A 17,535-nucleotide genomic window follows, 5' to 3' on the forward strand; every position below is an offset into this window, starting at 1 on the left:
TATCCCTCCATTGTCTTTTTCATCTCCTCCATTATGCCCTTCATTCCCATAAGTTCTGTCATTTGTTTTTTCAAGTTTATGAATTCTTCCTTATGGTCATCCAGTGTCCTTATATCCTTCATTTCTTTTGCTATGTCTTCCCTCAGTTCATTGACTTGATTTTTGAATTGATTTAGAGTTGTTTGAACATATCCAATTAGTTCTTCCTTCAGCTCATTGAACTGATTTAGCAATATTTGCTTTAACTCCTGTATCTCAGTTTAACTATTAGTTTGTCCCTTTGGCTGATCCATATTTTTGTGTTTCCTAGTGTGGCTCTTTATCTTAAGCTGTCTAGGCATCTGACTTTCTTGATTAGTTTATTCTGGAGCTTGTTTTCACTCTTTTACCTAGGATTTTCTTGTTGGTTGGCTTTGCTCTCTAACCTTTGGTGTATAGTTCAGCTTATTCTAGACCTTTAATTTAGACTCTGATTGGTTGATCGGAGTTTTTCACCCCTTGTTTTTCTGTTTCTTACCCAGCCTTTCTGTGTGGTGATCTCCTCAGATATTGTCAGCCCCAGTCAGATTTTCCTAGTCCAGAGAGGCCCAGGTCTCGGGAGTTTCCTTGAAAATGAGACCCTCCTGTGAGGCCTTTAGACTCTGTGCTTCTCCTATCCTGTCCAGCAGGTGGTGCTTGCCAGCCTGCAGTTACCCCATCAATGTAAGGAGGTGTGGAGCCTTTAGTTCACCAGGTGACCCTAACCCAGTCCAGGACATGGCTGACTGAAGCTAGTTAATGAATTCCAAATCCTGAGGTCTGGGTTCCCAAAAGGGCTGGGAAGTTATGGTGTTTAGTGAATTTTCTCTGCATCTAGTCCTATTGCTTTGTCTCTCAGAGCTATCTTAGCTCTGCTCTTGCCTGGGCCCAAATTGCAAGTCTTTGAGACTTTCTGTAGTGGGCTTCTTAGAGTAATTGTTTTAGAAAAAGAGAAAAAAATTTAAAAAAAAAAAGAGAAAAGAAAAAAAAGGAAGGGCCCAGTATGGACTATTTACAGTCTTTGCAGATCTAATGGGCTATTGAAATGCTGGAAGACCAGGAGTTGAGGGTGATTAAGGAGCAATCAAGAAAGCAGAGAAGCTGGCTTTTCAGACAAATGCTCTCCCTCCCTGGATTTGCATATATGTCTGATTCTATCTGAGCCCTGACCTTCTCTGTATTATGTTCACCTGACTCCAAAAAGTCTCTGTTTTTATTTTGTTTTCTATTTTTTTTGCTGTTTTGCTGGCCCTGTCTCCTCTCTGCTGGGCTGACTGCTCCCGGATTTTCTGGTGTCTGCTCTCAGTTTGTCTATGATTGCAGCTTTCATTCTCCCTCATGGTTCCCAACATGGACGGCCCCTCCTCCCTTGGGACTGTGCCTGGCAGGGAGGGGCGCGGGCCCCCTGGCTGCTAGAATTTACAGATTTTGCTGATCTCAGCTGTTCCACAGGTTTGCGAGTGTTGTATGAAGTTTATCCAATCCCAAATCCTCTGCAATGTATGGTCCATGCAGTTCCTGGCTTTCTACCAACTGCCCCAGAAGAGTAACTACAACCTAGACCCTCTTATATACATTTTTAACTATAGCCACATAATTACCAACCAAACCTTTTATTCTATTTTATTCTTTGTATTAGATAAAGAATACTGTTTGCTAAAAAATTTCACCAGCCTGTTTGTCAAAATCAAAACTCATAAAGGTTTGGGAAAAGAGTAAAGAAAATAAATGTATATCTCATTGTAGTAGAGAAGAGGGACATGCATTTGTTTCATATTGCTGCTATAACAAATTACCATAAACTTAGTACTTAAAACAACATAAATTTATTCTTTTGCTATTTGGGATGTCAGTAGTCCAAAAGGAACCTGACAGGGCTAAAGCCAAGGTGTCAGAAAGAATGGTTCCTTCTGAAGGTTTCAGGGAGAATCTGTTCTTTACCTCTTCTAGCTTCTAAGGCTGCTCATAGCCTCCTCCTTCATCTTCAAAGCCAGCTGTGTAGCATATTCTCTCTTCTCTGACCTCTGCTTCTTCCTTACATCTTTCTCTCACTTGGATCCTCCCGCCACCCTCTTCTGTGGTCCCTGATGTTTACATTGGGCTCACTGGATAATCCAGGATAATCTCTGCATGTCAAGGTCTTTAGCTTGATCACATTTTGCAAACTTCTCTTTACCATGTCAGGTAACATACTCACAGGTGCTGAGGATTAGTCCATGGCCAACTTTGAGGGGCTATTATTTACCTAAACACAGGACATAATATAATTGCCCCACAGAAAAGTTGATTTTGGGGAAAGAAGAAAAAGCGATTGACCACTTAATTTCTTTCCATGTAAGAGTATTATATAATTTGTATGGCTTATTTAAGATTATCATAAGAATAATCATTTTATACTTACTTTTTTCAAAGTATACTGCATGATAAATACATGAACTTGAATGGATTTAGAAGTTAAAGGAGTTGCTGCATCTCCTAGGAGCCAAACTCAGTCATGCTCTGAAAGAAAGAAACCATTATACGTATGTATTGTACATAATTTTCCTCTTGTAGGATTACATTAATTAGTTTTCTGACTCCTTTTCTTATGTTTTTATGATTACCTGTACTCATAAATATTTAGGATCTATATTCTCTAGAAGAATTGAAGGTAATCATTACTTAAAATGTACAGGGTTCCTGTTTGGCATGGTAGAAATGTTTTGGTAATGGATGGTGGTGATGGTAGCACAACATTAGAAATGTAATTAACAGCACTGAAATATATATCTGAATGTGATTAAAAGGGGAAATGCTAGATTGTATATATGGTAATAGAATAAAAGTTTTTAAGAAACTGATCACTGGTAGAGTTGGGTCTATTTTTAAAATTAAGCTTATTTTTGTTATTGTTTTCCTCTTATTGTTTAAAAAATCATTTGTGTTTGACTGCAGAAAATATTTTAAAAAAGATTAGGATGAAAATATCAATATTTTCAATATTAGGATAGACATTATTAACATTTTGGTGAACATATATAGCTGGCACACCATTATAAGCTGCATATATAGAATCCTGTTTTTTATGCAATATACAACATAAGCATTTTCTATAGTATTAAAAACTCAAAAATAATTTTATGGTTATGTTATGTAATATATGATATAGTTTATATTCAGAGGAGTCTTGAAATACAAACAAAACTCACTTTAAAATGTACATTATGATTATTTAAAAATAGAATCTTAGGGACTGGATTCTTTTGGATTTATTTATTTGTACCTTTAATGCACTTAGGGCAATGATAGGTGTTAAGAATTCAACAATAAATGAGATGTCAGTTCTCCTCTCAGGGAACTTCTAGTCTTGTAGGTAAGATCTATGGTTTGAATAGTGTTGAAGTTCAACTATGTAACTATATACAAAATATGTATTATTATGTTAATGTATTTTAATAATAATAATATAGAGTATTATAGAGAATAACAATAGGATATATATTCTGGTAAACAGAGAAGTGTGGAGAAGACAGCAGGTTTTGTGTTTAAAAATATTGAATTATGAGACATAGCTAATCCAACTTTTAATTTTTATATTTAAACAAAAATATTTGGACAAACTAATACTATATTTTGGGTTAACTAGGATGGAAGAGAATCTGGGCTTCCATTATTAGGATCTTTATTAATCTTAACCTCCATGATTTACAGTTGTGTATTTCTTTGATTAATTAATTGCAACTTTTAAGCTGTTTTGTCTATGTACCCATGACAGAATTTGGTAAATATCAAGTTTAATTTAGAACTATAAAAAAGAGAGGTATAGCCTCTTATTCCTACTATTCCAAAAACCAATGCTTGTTGCTTATCAGGAACCGTGGTAAATGTTTTACTGACTTTATCAATTAATTCTTACAACAAACCTGAGCGGTAGATACTATCATCAGCCTGCTTTAGACATGCAGGAACTGAGGCTCCTAGAGATTAGGCAATTTGCCAAAGTCATGTACCTAAGTAGCAGAGCCAGGATTTTGAACTCCAGTTCTCGCTCTAAGGCCTGTGCTCTTTACCCTATTTTAAACCATCTCATTTATATGAATGAAATAATGCTTTTGGTTCTTAGGGTCCACATTATTATGGCAAATCTGAATTACTTTGATGATTGAATTAGAGGAGCCATTCTTGTTAGTCAAAATATCAAGTGTAGTTTTACAGTTTTTCCCACTGTTTGATTGGTAATAATATTATGAAGGATCCAAAATTTTTTTTTTTTTGGTTGATTGTTAGGGAAAGCTCAAAGTTTAAGTTCTTAAAAGAATGATTACTGTATTTACCATTTTCTGCCAAAATAATACCTTATCAGGTAGGTCCTCCTGGTGGTGGAATTTAGGGGATAGGCTTATGTGTATCTTAGAACTGCTGTTTCTTAAGGGGAAAAAAAAATCTCAAATGCCCAGATTATTGTCTTTTATAGTGTATGAGCAAAGTGTCAATATAGTGGTTATCAGCTATAATTTGTGGAACATTCCAAGAGAGAATTAAAAGTCAGAAATAATATGCTCCTTAAAAACATGGTACTTAAAACAACAAATGTCAGCATTATAAACATCAACAATTGATTAGATACATGTATGAGATAAGAGCACAAAATGCTGTTTGGCCCGAATGATAATCAAAGGAATGCATATTAAAATAATGATATGGCTTTATGCCTCTATTAAATTGGAAAAAAGTAGGTAATAGTAAGAGTACTCAGAACTAGAGATGGTGCATTGTAAATTGGTATATTGTTTTAAATGTGATTGGCAGTATGTATTGAGCTACAAAATTTTTCGAATTATTTGTTTTAAGTTATTCCCCATTCCTGACAATATGTTCCAAGAAAATAGTCCAAAATGTAGGGGAAAAAAACACATGATAAAGGTATTCTTTACTGTGCTTTTTTAATAGTGAAAAAAATATTGGAAAATATATAGCAGTTGAAGAATATAAGGTTAATTATGGCACTTCCTCAATATGCAACATGCATAAAATGATGATTTTAAGGAGTAATACAGAAATAGCTTATAATTAAACGGTGAAGAAGACATGAAGCAAAAATATCCAACTTTTTCTGTCAAGGGCCAGGTAGCAAATATTTTTGGCTTTGTGGGCCATGCAGTCTCTGTTGCAGCCACTCAACTCTGCTATTGTAGTGTGAACACAGTTTTAGACTATTCATAAACAAATTAGCATGGATGTGTACCAATAAAACTTCATTTGCAAAAGCAGGGCTTGGACCATATTTTGCTGATCTTCGACCCTAGGGACTTATAAACTATAACTTATCTTTCTTCTGGATTGACTAAGCATAATTTTGTTGGAACTAGACAAGGAAAGTAACCACCATTCTAAAAAAGTTATGCCTTTGAATTCTGAGGACTGTCTGTGTGCCTATTCAAACTCTTTCTGGGGCATCATGATGATGATGACTGTGATAACTAAGGCAATATTCTATTTAGGTTTTCTCCTAAAGTTAGATGATGACATGATGTTTCTCAAATACAATTAAGAAAACCTTTGGTATGTGATGAAAGTGTGCTGCTTTTTAAGTCTATGTTGAATATATATATTTCCATTTAAATGATCATTTTATGATTTTACCATTTCTATATCTTAACTATTTATTATATTATTTAAAACAATCTCATATTAAAGTTGATACTAAGCAGAATTTGTATTTCCTTACTTTTATGTTCAACTAGAGTGATGAAACTCAGTCTTGAATGTAATTTCTGTACTTGCTATCCATATCACAAAAAAAATGATGAAATAGGTAACATTTCAGATGTAAAGTATAAGTCCTGATGGGTGAATTATTTCCTGCTTCTACTAGCTTGCACTTTTCCTAAGATGTATACATATTTCTTAGTCCATGGTGGCTAAGTTCACTGTAATTTTTGTGTCTTTGCACAAATTTTTGGTAATAAGATTGACTATTTATAAACACATACGTGTGTGTGTCACTTTCTCGCTTAAAACACTGTAATGTTTTTCTGTCACCTTTAGGACAGATCTGTCCTCTAACTCTTCACACTCTGGATTTAACCCCTTTCAAAAGTGCTAATGTTTGCCTGTGGACCTGTGTAGGGCAAGTTGTTCCTCCTGCCTGAAAATTTTCTCTCTCCTTTCTTCATCTGGCTAACTCCAGCTTATCCTTCAGAGCTCAGTTTACAGGTTACTTCTTTTGAAAATGCTTCCTGAACTCCTAGACTAGGTTGAGCACACATGCTTTGAATAGTTGCCCTATCATAGCCCTTATTTTTCACATTGTTGTTTGAGTGAGTGTCTTCCCTAGAAGACAGAGTGTGATGAGGATAGGGATTATCTTGCTTTATCATTTCATCTCTGTATCTCATGCACAGTAGAGAGGAGGTTAATAAATATTTCTTATATGAAGTTTATTGAGAAAAACTGTAATTAGCTCTATTGTATGGACATATTGTTTATCTTTTAAAGTACCACCAAAGGGTAGATACATACCAGTTATCCTTTTTTTCTTTTCCGATTAAAGCAAGGAGTGTCTTCGGAATCATGGGCAACCCAGAATCCTTGCCCTCCTGTGTAAGTCACATTTCTGCACATTTGAACTGTTTAATAGTCAAATATTTTTGATATATTAACCAGTAAAAAAAAGAAAGCAAAACTGTATAGGTAGCTATGGTTGTGAACCACAGAAAAATTTATATGCATATGTAAATCCTGAAAAATCACTATGCCAAAATTATAATATAATTGTAATAGGTAGCAGGATTATGGGCAATACCTTTTTTTTCATTTTCTTTAATTTTATTCTTACATTTTACTGAAAAAGTTAAATATTGCTTTATTTGGAAAATTTAGCTAAATGAATTTATTAAGGAAATACCTAAATATTGCATTTTGTAATTGGGAGAGTTGAATGAATTCAATGGTAAATTTATATATGCTTTAATCTTATCTTGATGAATTTGACAATTTTATCAATCTTATTTAAAAGACTTTATTTTTGGATTACAATACATTAATTTATGTTTTATATTTTACCTTATTTTTGCCTTTTAAAATTTGGAATTATGATTTTTTTATATTCTTTTCAAGTGTTTTAGACTATCAGACTTCTAAGAAAATTGATATTAAAGTCTTAGTAATTTATTAGGCTATTAACTACATAAAACTCACATTTTTGTAGGTAAAAGAAGGAGCAAATATCAGCAATTTCATGGGGTTCTTATAATAGATATCTGTGTGCCCATCTAGATACAAAGAATAGAGCTAGGTACAAGTGTTAAATACAAGATACTGAGTACGTAACATTGGCTGCAGTCAATGATGTGCTGGTAAATGTTTAACAAGTAGTTTTCTGAAAGTTTATTATAATTTTTACTTATTTATTTATAAACTTAAATTTATAAGTTTATTATAAATATTGCTTATTTAAAAGATGTATAGCAATTTACAAATAGTAATAAAATATGTAAACTCTTTATTTCATGCTTTCTTTAATTTTTGCTGAGTTCTTTTATCTGTAGCCAAGCAATGGATGCATTTGATGAACCAATGTAGTTCCAACATGAATGTTCGTTGATATTTTCATTTACTTTAGAGTGACATGAGTGACTTCTTTGCTGAATTGAATAATAGTTTTGAGTGCCAGAACACTATTTCCTGTTTTTTGTACTCTTTGCAATGTGACAGCTGCAGACATGGCACATTTTAAAGTTTAATCTACATTATTAACATTTCTCTACCATTTTTTGAAGTCTTGGTGATCAACAAAATAATAAATCAAGTCCTGATTCATAGCATTTGTTAAGGAATCACCCATCCTGGCTGATTTCAAAATGCCTATGTGATATGACTGAACACAGAGTTAGGAGGAGAAGTGCATCATTATATTATTTTACAGATACCGTAGATGTAAAAATAACCTCTACAGCACAGATACTAGTAAAATACAGTAAAATCATTAGGTAGTGATGAGTTTTGAGCAGTTAGTACCTTTGTTTTAAATATAATTTAATTTTAAATTTATATAATTAAAAATAACTGTATTAAACAATCAGCTTGAAAAAGTACTGAGCATTTAATAAAAATCTCTCACAAGCCATTACGAGCAGGCTTCAGCACACCACTGGCTTCGGTGTACTTCTTTATATAAAATGTAGCATATATGATTTGTAATTTCAAAAGTCTTATTTTTAAAAGTTATGGGATGCATAGATTATTTCTTTCAGGGTTCCACGGCTTGATTTGGGAAGCCTTGTTGACTCTGATGATGAGGTAATTTTTACTTTATATGTAATATAATCTACATCTGAAAATAATATTATATAGAGAATATGATAAGTATCATTTAATTTTATTTTTAGGATGATTTTTCATATGTTCCACTTAATGCAGCGAATATTCATTTTAACCCACCAAATTCATCTTCTTCTGTTGGTTGGGTTACACCATTTCAAATACCATATACTCAGAATTCTCTAAAGGAACTAGTTAGTATTTATTTTTTTATCAACTTTCAGAATTATAGTATGCATTATTAGAAATAATTATTAGAAAATGATTACTAGTATTTAATCCAGAAATGTTGTTATATTCAGTCTATGTTTTGTCCAGTTTAAATATTTTATACCTTAAAATCAGAAACTATAATATTGGTGAAATAATTTTACTTTGTATTGCATTTTTTTTCTCACAGTCAGTAAACTCAATAGCAATGGCATTTAAAATTTTCTTATAAATTTGTTAAAATATAAGCATATAGTAATATGGAATCCAGGAATTTTGTAAATATGGCAAAATATGAGATCAGATTTTGCTTGTTTAACAATGTAACATTTTTCTCTCAGAAATTGCTTCATACCTTAGACTACTAGAATACTGTGGAGTTAGTAAGTAAATGTACTTATTCCAAGGTATCTCTTTGGGACATGTTCATACTTGAAAGAATATCTAGTGTTTTATTTCACATTTTTAATTTCAGTCCTTGCTCTGTATTCCACCAGAATACAAATTCCAATCTGTTTTCCAGCTGAAAGCTTTGGTTTCTGTTTGTCTTAGTCTTTTTTCAAGAGCTAGCTCTATTCATGCTATTCTCAGTCTTATTTTGGATAAATTTGCATGAATAGTATCCCGGTCTGTATCTTGCTGCAGATTTCATCATGAAGCTTTGCCTCATCCTTCTCTGGATTAGATTTATCAGATGTTCTCAACACTTTTCTAGCATTGGACTGGCTTTTGTATGCTACTTTTAGTGTCTCTCCTTCTCTGGTCCAATATGAATCCCTTGTGTTGCTTAGTACTCCATTTAGGTTTCTTATTCTCTGGTCTCTTCTCTCACTCCCATGGAAATGTGTCAGGAAACCAAATAATATCAGAAGGTGGCATATCTCAGTTGTCTAGAAATGGCAACCAGTGCTTCATCTCAGTATTAATGATCTCCCTAGTTCCTCAGTACTAGTGATTTCCAATTCTTATGACTATTCCAGAAGAAAGTCTTGACAATGGAGTTCTACTTAGGAAAAAAAAAAAAAGTCTATCTAAAACCCTTGTAAGGAAATAAAGTTGTTTTTCTTCTCTCAAATTATTTTAGAACCAGTACTGATCTTCAGCTTAGAAACAAGGTGCCGTCTTACTGTGTATTTAAGACCAGTGTCCATTCTGTGCAGTTCCATCTGCTCTGATTGGTTAATAGTGATGTACCAGATAAATGTTTTAAACCTCACCTTTGCTTAGAGCATAGGTTATAATGGTCTTTTTCTTAGGCTTAAATGCTGAGGGGAAAAAAATAAACCTGTCAATATTAATAAGGAACATTACAGTTTTGATTTTTTTTTCTGGTGCATAGAATAATTTTTCTTTTTACCTCTAGGAGCAAAACGTAATACCTGAAAATTTACCAGCACCAACAGGCAAATATAAACTAAAATACCAGCAATATAAGACCGAAATGAAAGAGGGGTTTAAACAGCATAGTCAAATAAATGCACAGAAGAAAAATTCAATTGTCACATGTCCACAATCTCCTAGAAACAATATGGATGGAAAGGTAATGTATGAGACACTTAAAAATTCTGATGGAATTTAAAGAGAACAGTGCACAGATTATAGACACAATTTTCTTTTTGCTTCATATGTTTGGCTATTAGCTATAATAATTATAAATTTTAATTTTATAATTTAAGTGTAGACATGCCCAGGCTTATTAATTTTACAAAGACTCAACATGGACAATAATAGTTATAATAGTTGCTAACCTTTATTGAATGCTTGCTGTGTGTCAGATACTTTCAAAAGTAATACATGTAAAATGTATTATCTCATTAATCCCTTTTAGTGAAGTAGGCACTATTGTTAATCCTCATTTTATCTATGAGTAAACCGAGGTGCAGTGGTTATTTAATGCCTTATTTTGTTAAAAAATAGTTATTCTAAATATGTATACTAAGGTTCGTTTGTTGTCTTTATGAATAGTGTGTACAAGGCGAAGAAACCTTCATGGACGATCTTACAACTTTGGATAGGAAAGCCCTCTTACAGCAAGGTTATGCAGACAACCCTTACAATTCACAACAAAGTGCAAGAAAATTTGAGGCGGTACTTTATTAGCATTTTTACTTAATTATTTCATAAGCCATTAGGAAAATTTGATTTTTGATATTTTATAGACTTACAATTGAATAAATGATCTCAACAGTTGAACTTGGATAGAGGTGAATATTCATTAATGTGCAACTTGAGCTCTGTTTTGATAAATTATTGACTTGTTTCTGTAGAAATATTGTCTTGAAACTTTAGGAGTTTTGCAAAAATTTTGTTTATACTGTTCAAAATGTGGATTGGCTGCTATTCATATTAGAGGATTTGTTTGGTATCTTCCTCCAAAAAGGGGATCTGGTTATTTTTTGAAATAAGCTAGTATAACTAGAGAAATTCAAGTAGTTATGGAAAAGGCCAGAAATAAAGTAATTTTTCTTTGGGAAAAGAGAAGCAAATCCCATACTCTCGATATTGACTTTACATTTTAAAAAATCTTTTGTACTTAGATTAAGTTTGATGAGCATTGTTTAAACTGGTTCTGGTATAAAGAGGTAATTATAACATTTGTATAGTGTCCTGGGGTAAGAGGACCAAGCTGCTTAAAGTTGGAGTCCAGTGGCTACCCCAGGAACCCCTGGGTGATTCATATCACAGGCATACCTGTCACTGATTGATGTACCTGTATATGGTGATGCACAAATTGGGAAAACTCTGGTTTGATAACCTAAATAATAATAAAATGACATGGTTTTTGCTAGTTACAGTATCATTATAATTGAGGGGAAATGCAATATATATATATTTTTGGGTTATAAGCATCCAGAATCAGTATCTTCTGAAATGAAAGCAATAGGTAATCAATCTCTGGATAAGGTAGACTGATTTTCTATGAGTCTCCCCAGTTGCTTCATTTGTTATAGTTCTTTCTCTAAAACTAGCCACAGGTTATTTTCTATGCCCATTATCTGTAGATGTTTATGCTAAATAGATTAAGGATTATTACCAGATTGTCCTAAAATTAAAGGAACGATTTTATAGGTGAAGTAGTATCCCAAGTAAGCCTTATTTTGATATATTCCTGCAGTTATACTTAAATGGATGTTACCAATACTTAAGGCCCATTAGATTTTGTTATTAGTATAATCTAGAGTCATCTGCAGGGGTGGACTTCTTTTCCTTACAATATGCCTAATTTTACCATCAAGTAAGTTTTACTTTTTTATAGGTAGCACCTGTTTATCTGGCTTTTCCAAAGAAATGTTTACATGCATAAACTTTCAAGGTGTCTGAAATCACTATCAATCTTTTTACAAAATTTAGGTGGAAACTTCATTATTTAATTTTTAACTACCTAAAAGGATGACAGAAGCAGTGAATCTGTGGTTTTTGTGTCTGTCTGTTCTAGTTCATTTGTCATTTTTCATTGTTATCAGACCTTTTCCATCAATGTGACTTCTACTTCTAACCAGCTCTGTGTTTACTCAGACTCTACACCAGTGTGCCTGCAGGTGCTTCTAGCCTTTCCTACAAAGTATAAGCCACCATGATCTCCAGCACTCAGGGTGGGCTTTCTGCGTGGGCCCTATGATAATCATCTTCACTTCCTTTGCTTACTACTGGGTTTTACATATATGTTCTGGCTGTAGCTGATCTGAAGTCTGGCCTTTGGATAAGTGATCCTTTGGGTATATAATTTCAACATGTTTTAGCCACTATCCACTTTCTAAATCACCCTTAGATATTTATAAAATATACTTGCTTTACCTGTAAGTTATATAACTTTTCTAACTTTTTAATTGCTATTTAAAATTTATTACTAAACAAAAAGCATTAAAAAGTGTCTTGAACTTAGAGAACAGCATAAGATGAAGTTATATACTAAATATAATTTTTGTATATGGAACATATTTGGATGTTTAAATTATACATTTGTTCCTTCCAAACAAAAAACTAAATTTGATTATAGGCAAACATCAAATAATTGTTCCAATATTTTCAGGATTCTTAGCAGATTTACTTTTAGTTTTTGCGAAAGGCCTCAGACATTCTTATTTGATATTTTGTGACAGTTTTAAATAAAGCACGTTCACACAGCCTCTATCTTAAACGACATTATTCTTCTTGATTTTGTTCATCAATAAGGATGACAATAATACACATTCTAATAATAGAAAAAGCTCTATTTTGACTTCTTAATTTTTTAAACTTTTTCGCTTGCCTTTCAAAAAAACATTTTAGTGTTTATAGTTACACAGTAATCAGATTGAAATTGAATGATTACATATCTTTCCATTTGAGATGGCCTAAGAAGTAGTAAAACTACATTAGGATAATTTGGAAAACCAAAAAAATAGTATGATGTCAGTTTAATTAAACCAGAAGTTGAGAAAATTTGATCAAGCGTAACTTTTTTTGAATTAATTTTTTTCTTAATTTATAGAAGTAGTGCGTTTACAGAACAATCGTGCATAAAATACAGGATTCATATGTACCACCCCACCACCAACACCTTGAATTGGTGTGGAACATTTTTTACAATTGATGACAGCACATTTTTATAATTATACTATTAATTAAAGTCTATGGTTTAACTTAGGGTTCATTGTTGAATAGTGTAGTTCATGGATTTTTTTAAAAATTTTTATTGTTACTATACATACAGTCTAAGATTTCCCTTTTAATCACATTCAGATATATATATATTTCAGTGCTGTTAATTACATTCACAATGTTGTGCTACCATTATCACCATCCATTAAAAATATGGAATGCTTCACAGATTTGCATCTCATCCTTCCACAGGGGCTGTGCAAATCTCTTCTGTATCATTCCAATTTTAGTGTCTGTGCTGCCAAAGTGAGCATGATCAAGTATTGTTATTGGGTTATATACATAAAAATTTTTTTAATTATTTTAAGGATGAGAGGTTTTTTTGTTTCTGTTCTTGTGTTTTAGATTTTTGATGTAGGGTTGAATGATTTACTTCAGTTTCAGCCTATTCTATTGGAGAATAATATTAAACTGGACTCACCAGTGGTGGTGTTCTTTTTGGGGTAGGTAAAGTGCCTTTTGCAGGGGAGATCTTGTTCGGAAGCTCCTTCTCTTTTATTCTGACTTCATAAAAGGGAAAAGCAGCTGGTGGAAATGATCTGATGACTACTAAAATATAAGTGCATTACTTTACAGGAAATAAAATGTGCTTTGTAGATTAAATAGTTAGAATTTAAATTTATTTTAATAATGGATATTTCAATCTATATTCAATAAGGCAATTGGAAATGTTTAATTTATGTTTTACAACTCTTATGTTAACTATTGTATTCTTTTGTTTTATGGCAAATGAAATTTTCTTTCTTTAATTTCTCTTCTCAGGAAATTGTGGCTACTGAGAAGAAGAAACAGACTGTTGCAGAGCAAGTAATGATAGACCACTTATCTAGGTGAGAGTTGGTGACTGATAATAGAAATCCATTCAGAAGGTTCTCATTAAGTTTCTTTTCCATGCATAACACTTACTTCCTTGGTGAATCAACAAGTGGCAAGCTCAGAGATTCCCAAATGTTCTCTGTTCACTGCACTCTTACTGTTCTAATAATTTTTTTCACAGGACTCCTAGGCCAGTAGAAAGAACCTAACCGTTTATTAAGTATTTAGGTCTAAACATCTGAATATTTATTTTCTAAGAATTTAATGGGTGTTTGAAAAAAATTATACACATAAACTGAAAGAAAAAAATAATTTTATTCTAAATAACCACAATTATATTAATGGGATGTGTGTGCCTGTTGGGCATTACACAGTGTCTCAAGCCTTGGAATCATTTAGGATATTGCCATCCTCACTTTGTGCTCCACATTGATGTTCACTTGGTACTTGTTTTTTTTTAATCACAGCACCTGCAGAAAACTCAGCTATGCAGAGATATGATATTATCAAAGGAATGTAGCATAATCTCTTGCTGAAACTGTAAGCTACCTTAAGTCAGCAGTTCTCACGGTGTCCAACAGATATTAAGTATCATTGTGTTTCCCTCAAAATTAAAAATTTATCACACGTGTGTTCCTAGATTTCACCATGGTACCCCAGGGTTACTTGGCACACAGTTTGTGAACCGTGGTGCTGTCAAGAACTTTAAAACCTAGCAGGGTAGATGACACTAACATATAACCCTCAGAAAACGATATCAGCTTTTAACATATGCAGTGCTAAATTACATGATAACATGTAAATATTGTAGAATTTTGAAAGAGGCTGGGATAGTCTAGGAATCCTTAAATGAAGAAGTAAGACACATTTAGCTTTGAAAAAAAAAATATTGCCTAGATAGCAGAAAGAATGATATTCTACCAGTGTGTTTTACAGTAAACTCTTTGTAACAATTAACTATACCTACAGTCTCCAGTGTATCTCCTGCCATTATCTCTTGAACCTGCTTTGTGTCTTACGCCCACCATTTCACTATAACTTCTCTTCATAAGATTGCTGATGACATCCGTACTGCTGGACTCAGGGTGATTTCTCAGTCCTGTTTATTATACCCATTAGCGGCATCTGTCTCTTTGGAAACTTTCTTCTCTTTGAAACATTTTTTCTTTTTCCCACGTGTCTTACTAGACACCACACTTGCATGGTTTTCTTTCTGTTTTCCACTCCTTCTCAGTCTCTTCCTGGTTCCTCTTCATCTCCCCAGTCTAAATGTGGGAGTGCCCAAGGGCTCAGTTAATGGACCTCTTCTATTTGTTCAGTTTACATTTACTTCCTAAGCGATCTTATTATGCCTTCAATTTAACATTTACAGTCTGGTTTCCTGAAAGTCCCTCCCGTTATTCTTCTCCAACAAAATCCTCTTTAACCTTCCTCCATTGCAATTCCATTCTTCCAGTTCTTTAGGCCTAAAATTTTTGTGATGCTTTAGATCCCTCTGTCTCAAATCCTACATCCAATTTGTCAGCAAACTCTGTCATTTCTATTGGCAAAATATATTTATTTATACCACCATCCCTATTCAAACCATATTCTGTCTCCTGAGTGATTTCATTTGCTTTCTAACTAGACTCATTGTGTTTGCCTTTTCCTCTTAATGTTCTCTTATCAACCCTGCAGCCAGAGCGAGCATATTAAGCCAGATTATTTCCTTCAGTGATATTCCATCTAAATCAGAGTAAAAGCCAAAACACTTATGGGTTGGTTTTTTGTCACCACAAAACTTAGTAGCTTGAAACAACAATCATGAATTATCACTCATGCGTCTTTGGGTTGGCCGATCCAGGCTAGGCTTGACTGGGTGGCTCTCACTCTTTACTTACTTTTGACTATATACGTGAGCAAAATTGATGGAGTCTTAGTTCTGAGCCTTGGCCTCTTGTGCTTCTTTTAGTCAGTCAATCAACAAATTCATTCAGACTTGGGTTTTGGAAGGCAAGTAGGAAAAAAGCCAGAGTGAGGAAGTTTGTTGAAAGGTGGGTGGGGAATTTATATTTAGATGAATCATGGAATCCAAGCTGGGTAAGGAGGGAAGTGAGGATATGATGATAGCCAACAATTCCTTCTGTTATACCAACAACAACAACAAACCAAAACACATACTACGACTTCCACAGTCCTTATATTATTAATTGAATCTCCTTTCTACCTGATGTTCTCAAAATCCAATTAGTTTCCTAGTCCTGCTGCTGTTTCTTGAATCTGTTCTCTCTACTCCGTCTACTTACACTGTCATCTTAGTATAAGTTCAAGGGTAGTGGGGATGGTTAGCTTATCATTGGGACCAGCTGCGGGTTTTGGGTGAGGTGTTTGGGTGCTATGGGTGGCAGCTGCCATGTGGGTTTGAACTCTGGGGAAGTTTATGCCTGGTTCCTTAACTAGGCCAAAGGTCAGAGTTGAGGCAGGTGGCTTAGTGGAAGTGGGAAGTGCAATCAAAAGGCTGCACACAAAGTTTTGATGGTATGACACACATTTAATTACCAGACATTGTATTTTTCTTTACAGGGCTGTAATCAGTGATCCAGAACAAAATTTAACCATTGAGAAACAAGAAAGTGCTCATATCCTTCCAGATCCAAAGATAACACCTTTACGAGTTAGGAAAAGAATACTACATGAAACAAAGTAAGAAGTATTTATTATATAAAGTGAGGATGCAGTCAGCATGTTATAAATGTGTTTTTTAAAGGTACTATATCTAATTGAAAAGTTTTTGTTTTTGCATTTTTTTCTCTATAAAGGGAGGTAGAAGTTTAGAGTTCATATCTCAGCGGTGACACCTTAAGATATTGGGACAACACCTTGCCATCTTTGCCTTCCAGATTTTTAATTTGTAGCTTAGGAATAATGACCAACACTTTAGACAATAATATATGTGAAAATGTATAAAACATTAACTGATAAATTTATATGAACACAATATATATTGGCTAAATCTCATTGATATAACGTATTAAAATTCACGTTACTTATAAGGTTTGGGTTTTCATTTTGTTTTGTAGCTTATAAATTATGTAAGTAGGAATGAGCTTTGACAGTCATCTGGTTTAGTCCACTTGAATTCCTTAGTTAGTTCACTGACAGTTAATGGGGTGGAAAATCTACCAGTTCCTGCAGTAGCTTTTAAAAATTTTCAGACTGCAGTAAATGTTAGACAGTACTTTCTGATAGCTTTTATCTCTTGGTCTGATTCTTATTTTCTGGAAGCCTTTGTTTCATACCTTTAAATATTTGAAGGTATCTTTTATTAGTTTTCCATTACTGCTGTAATAAACTACCACAAACTTAGTGACTTAAAACAATGCAAATTTATTCTCTTACAGTTCTGGAGGTCAGAAGTCTAAAATCAAGGTGTTGGAGGGGCTGTGTTCCTTCTGGAAGCTTCAGGGTAGACTCTTTTTTCTTGTGTTTTTCAATTTCTGAAGGCTACCTTCATTCCTTGGCTTGCAGTCCCTTCTTCCACCTTCAAAGCCAGCAGTGGTTGGCTGGGTC

The 17,535-nt window shown here is 33.5% G+C and overlaps 1 protein-coding gene and 1 non-coding gene across 4 annotated transcripts in view; one reads left to right on the plus strand and one right to left on the minus strand.

Moving 5' to 3' along the window:
- Nucleotides 1–17,535, plus strand: part of CAPS2 (calcyphosine 2) — a 61,161-nt gene that overhangs the window by 11,385 nt on the left and 32,241 nt on the right. Inside the window, exons 2-8 of one of the 3 annotated variants that reach the window (XM_037848087.1) lie at nucleotides 2,431–2,540; nucleotides 6,551–6,600; nucleotides 8,253–8,298; nucleotides 9,893–10,069; nucleotides 10,495–10,617; nucleotides 13,933–14,000; nucleotides 16,549–16,668. In XM_037848087.1, the coding sequence (XP_037704015.1) occupies nucleotides 2,460–2,540; nucleotides 6,551–6,600; nucleotides 8,253–8,298; nucleotides 9,893–10,069; nucleotides 10,495–10,617; nucleotides 13,933–14,000; nucleotides 16,549–16,668 (665 nt within the window). In that variant the 5' untranslated portion in view covers nucleotides 2,431–2,459. Of the gene's footprint in view, nucleotides 1–2,430; nucleotides 2,541–6,550; nucleotides 6,601–8,252; nucleotides 8,299–9,892; nucleotides 10,070–10,494; nucleotides 10,618–13,932; nucleotides 14,001–16,548; nucleotides 16,669–17,535 lie in introns of those variants that run through there. The other 2 variants (XM_037848088.1, XM_037848089.1) reach the window with 2 other exon arrangements.
- On the minus strand, nucleotides 13,318–13,424 carry LOC119543600. Its single transcript, XR_005218664.1, has one exon. It is a non-coding gene; the product is annotated as a U6 spliceosomal RNA (small nuclear RNA).

Source organism: Choloepus didactylus, chromosome 8, assembly GCF_015220235.1.
Source record: "Choloepus didactylus isolate mChoDid1 chromosome 8, mChoDid1.pri, whole genome shotgun sequence".
NCBI lineage: Eukaryota > Metazoa > Chordata > Mammalia > Pilosa > Megalonychidae > Choloepus > Choloepus didactylus.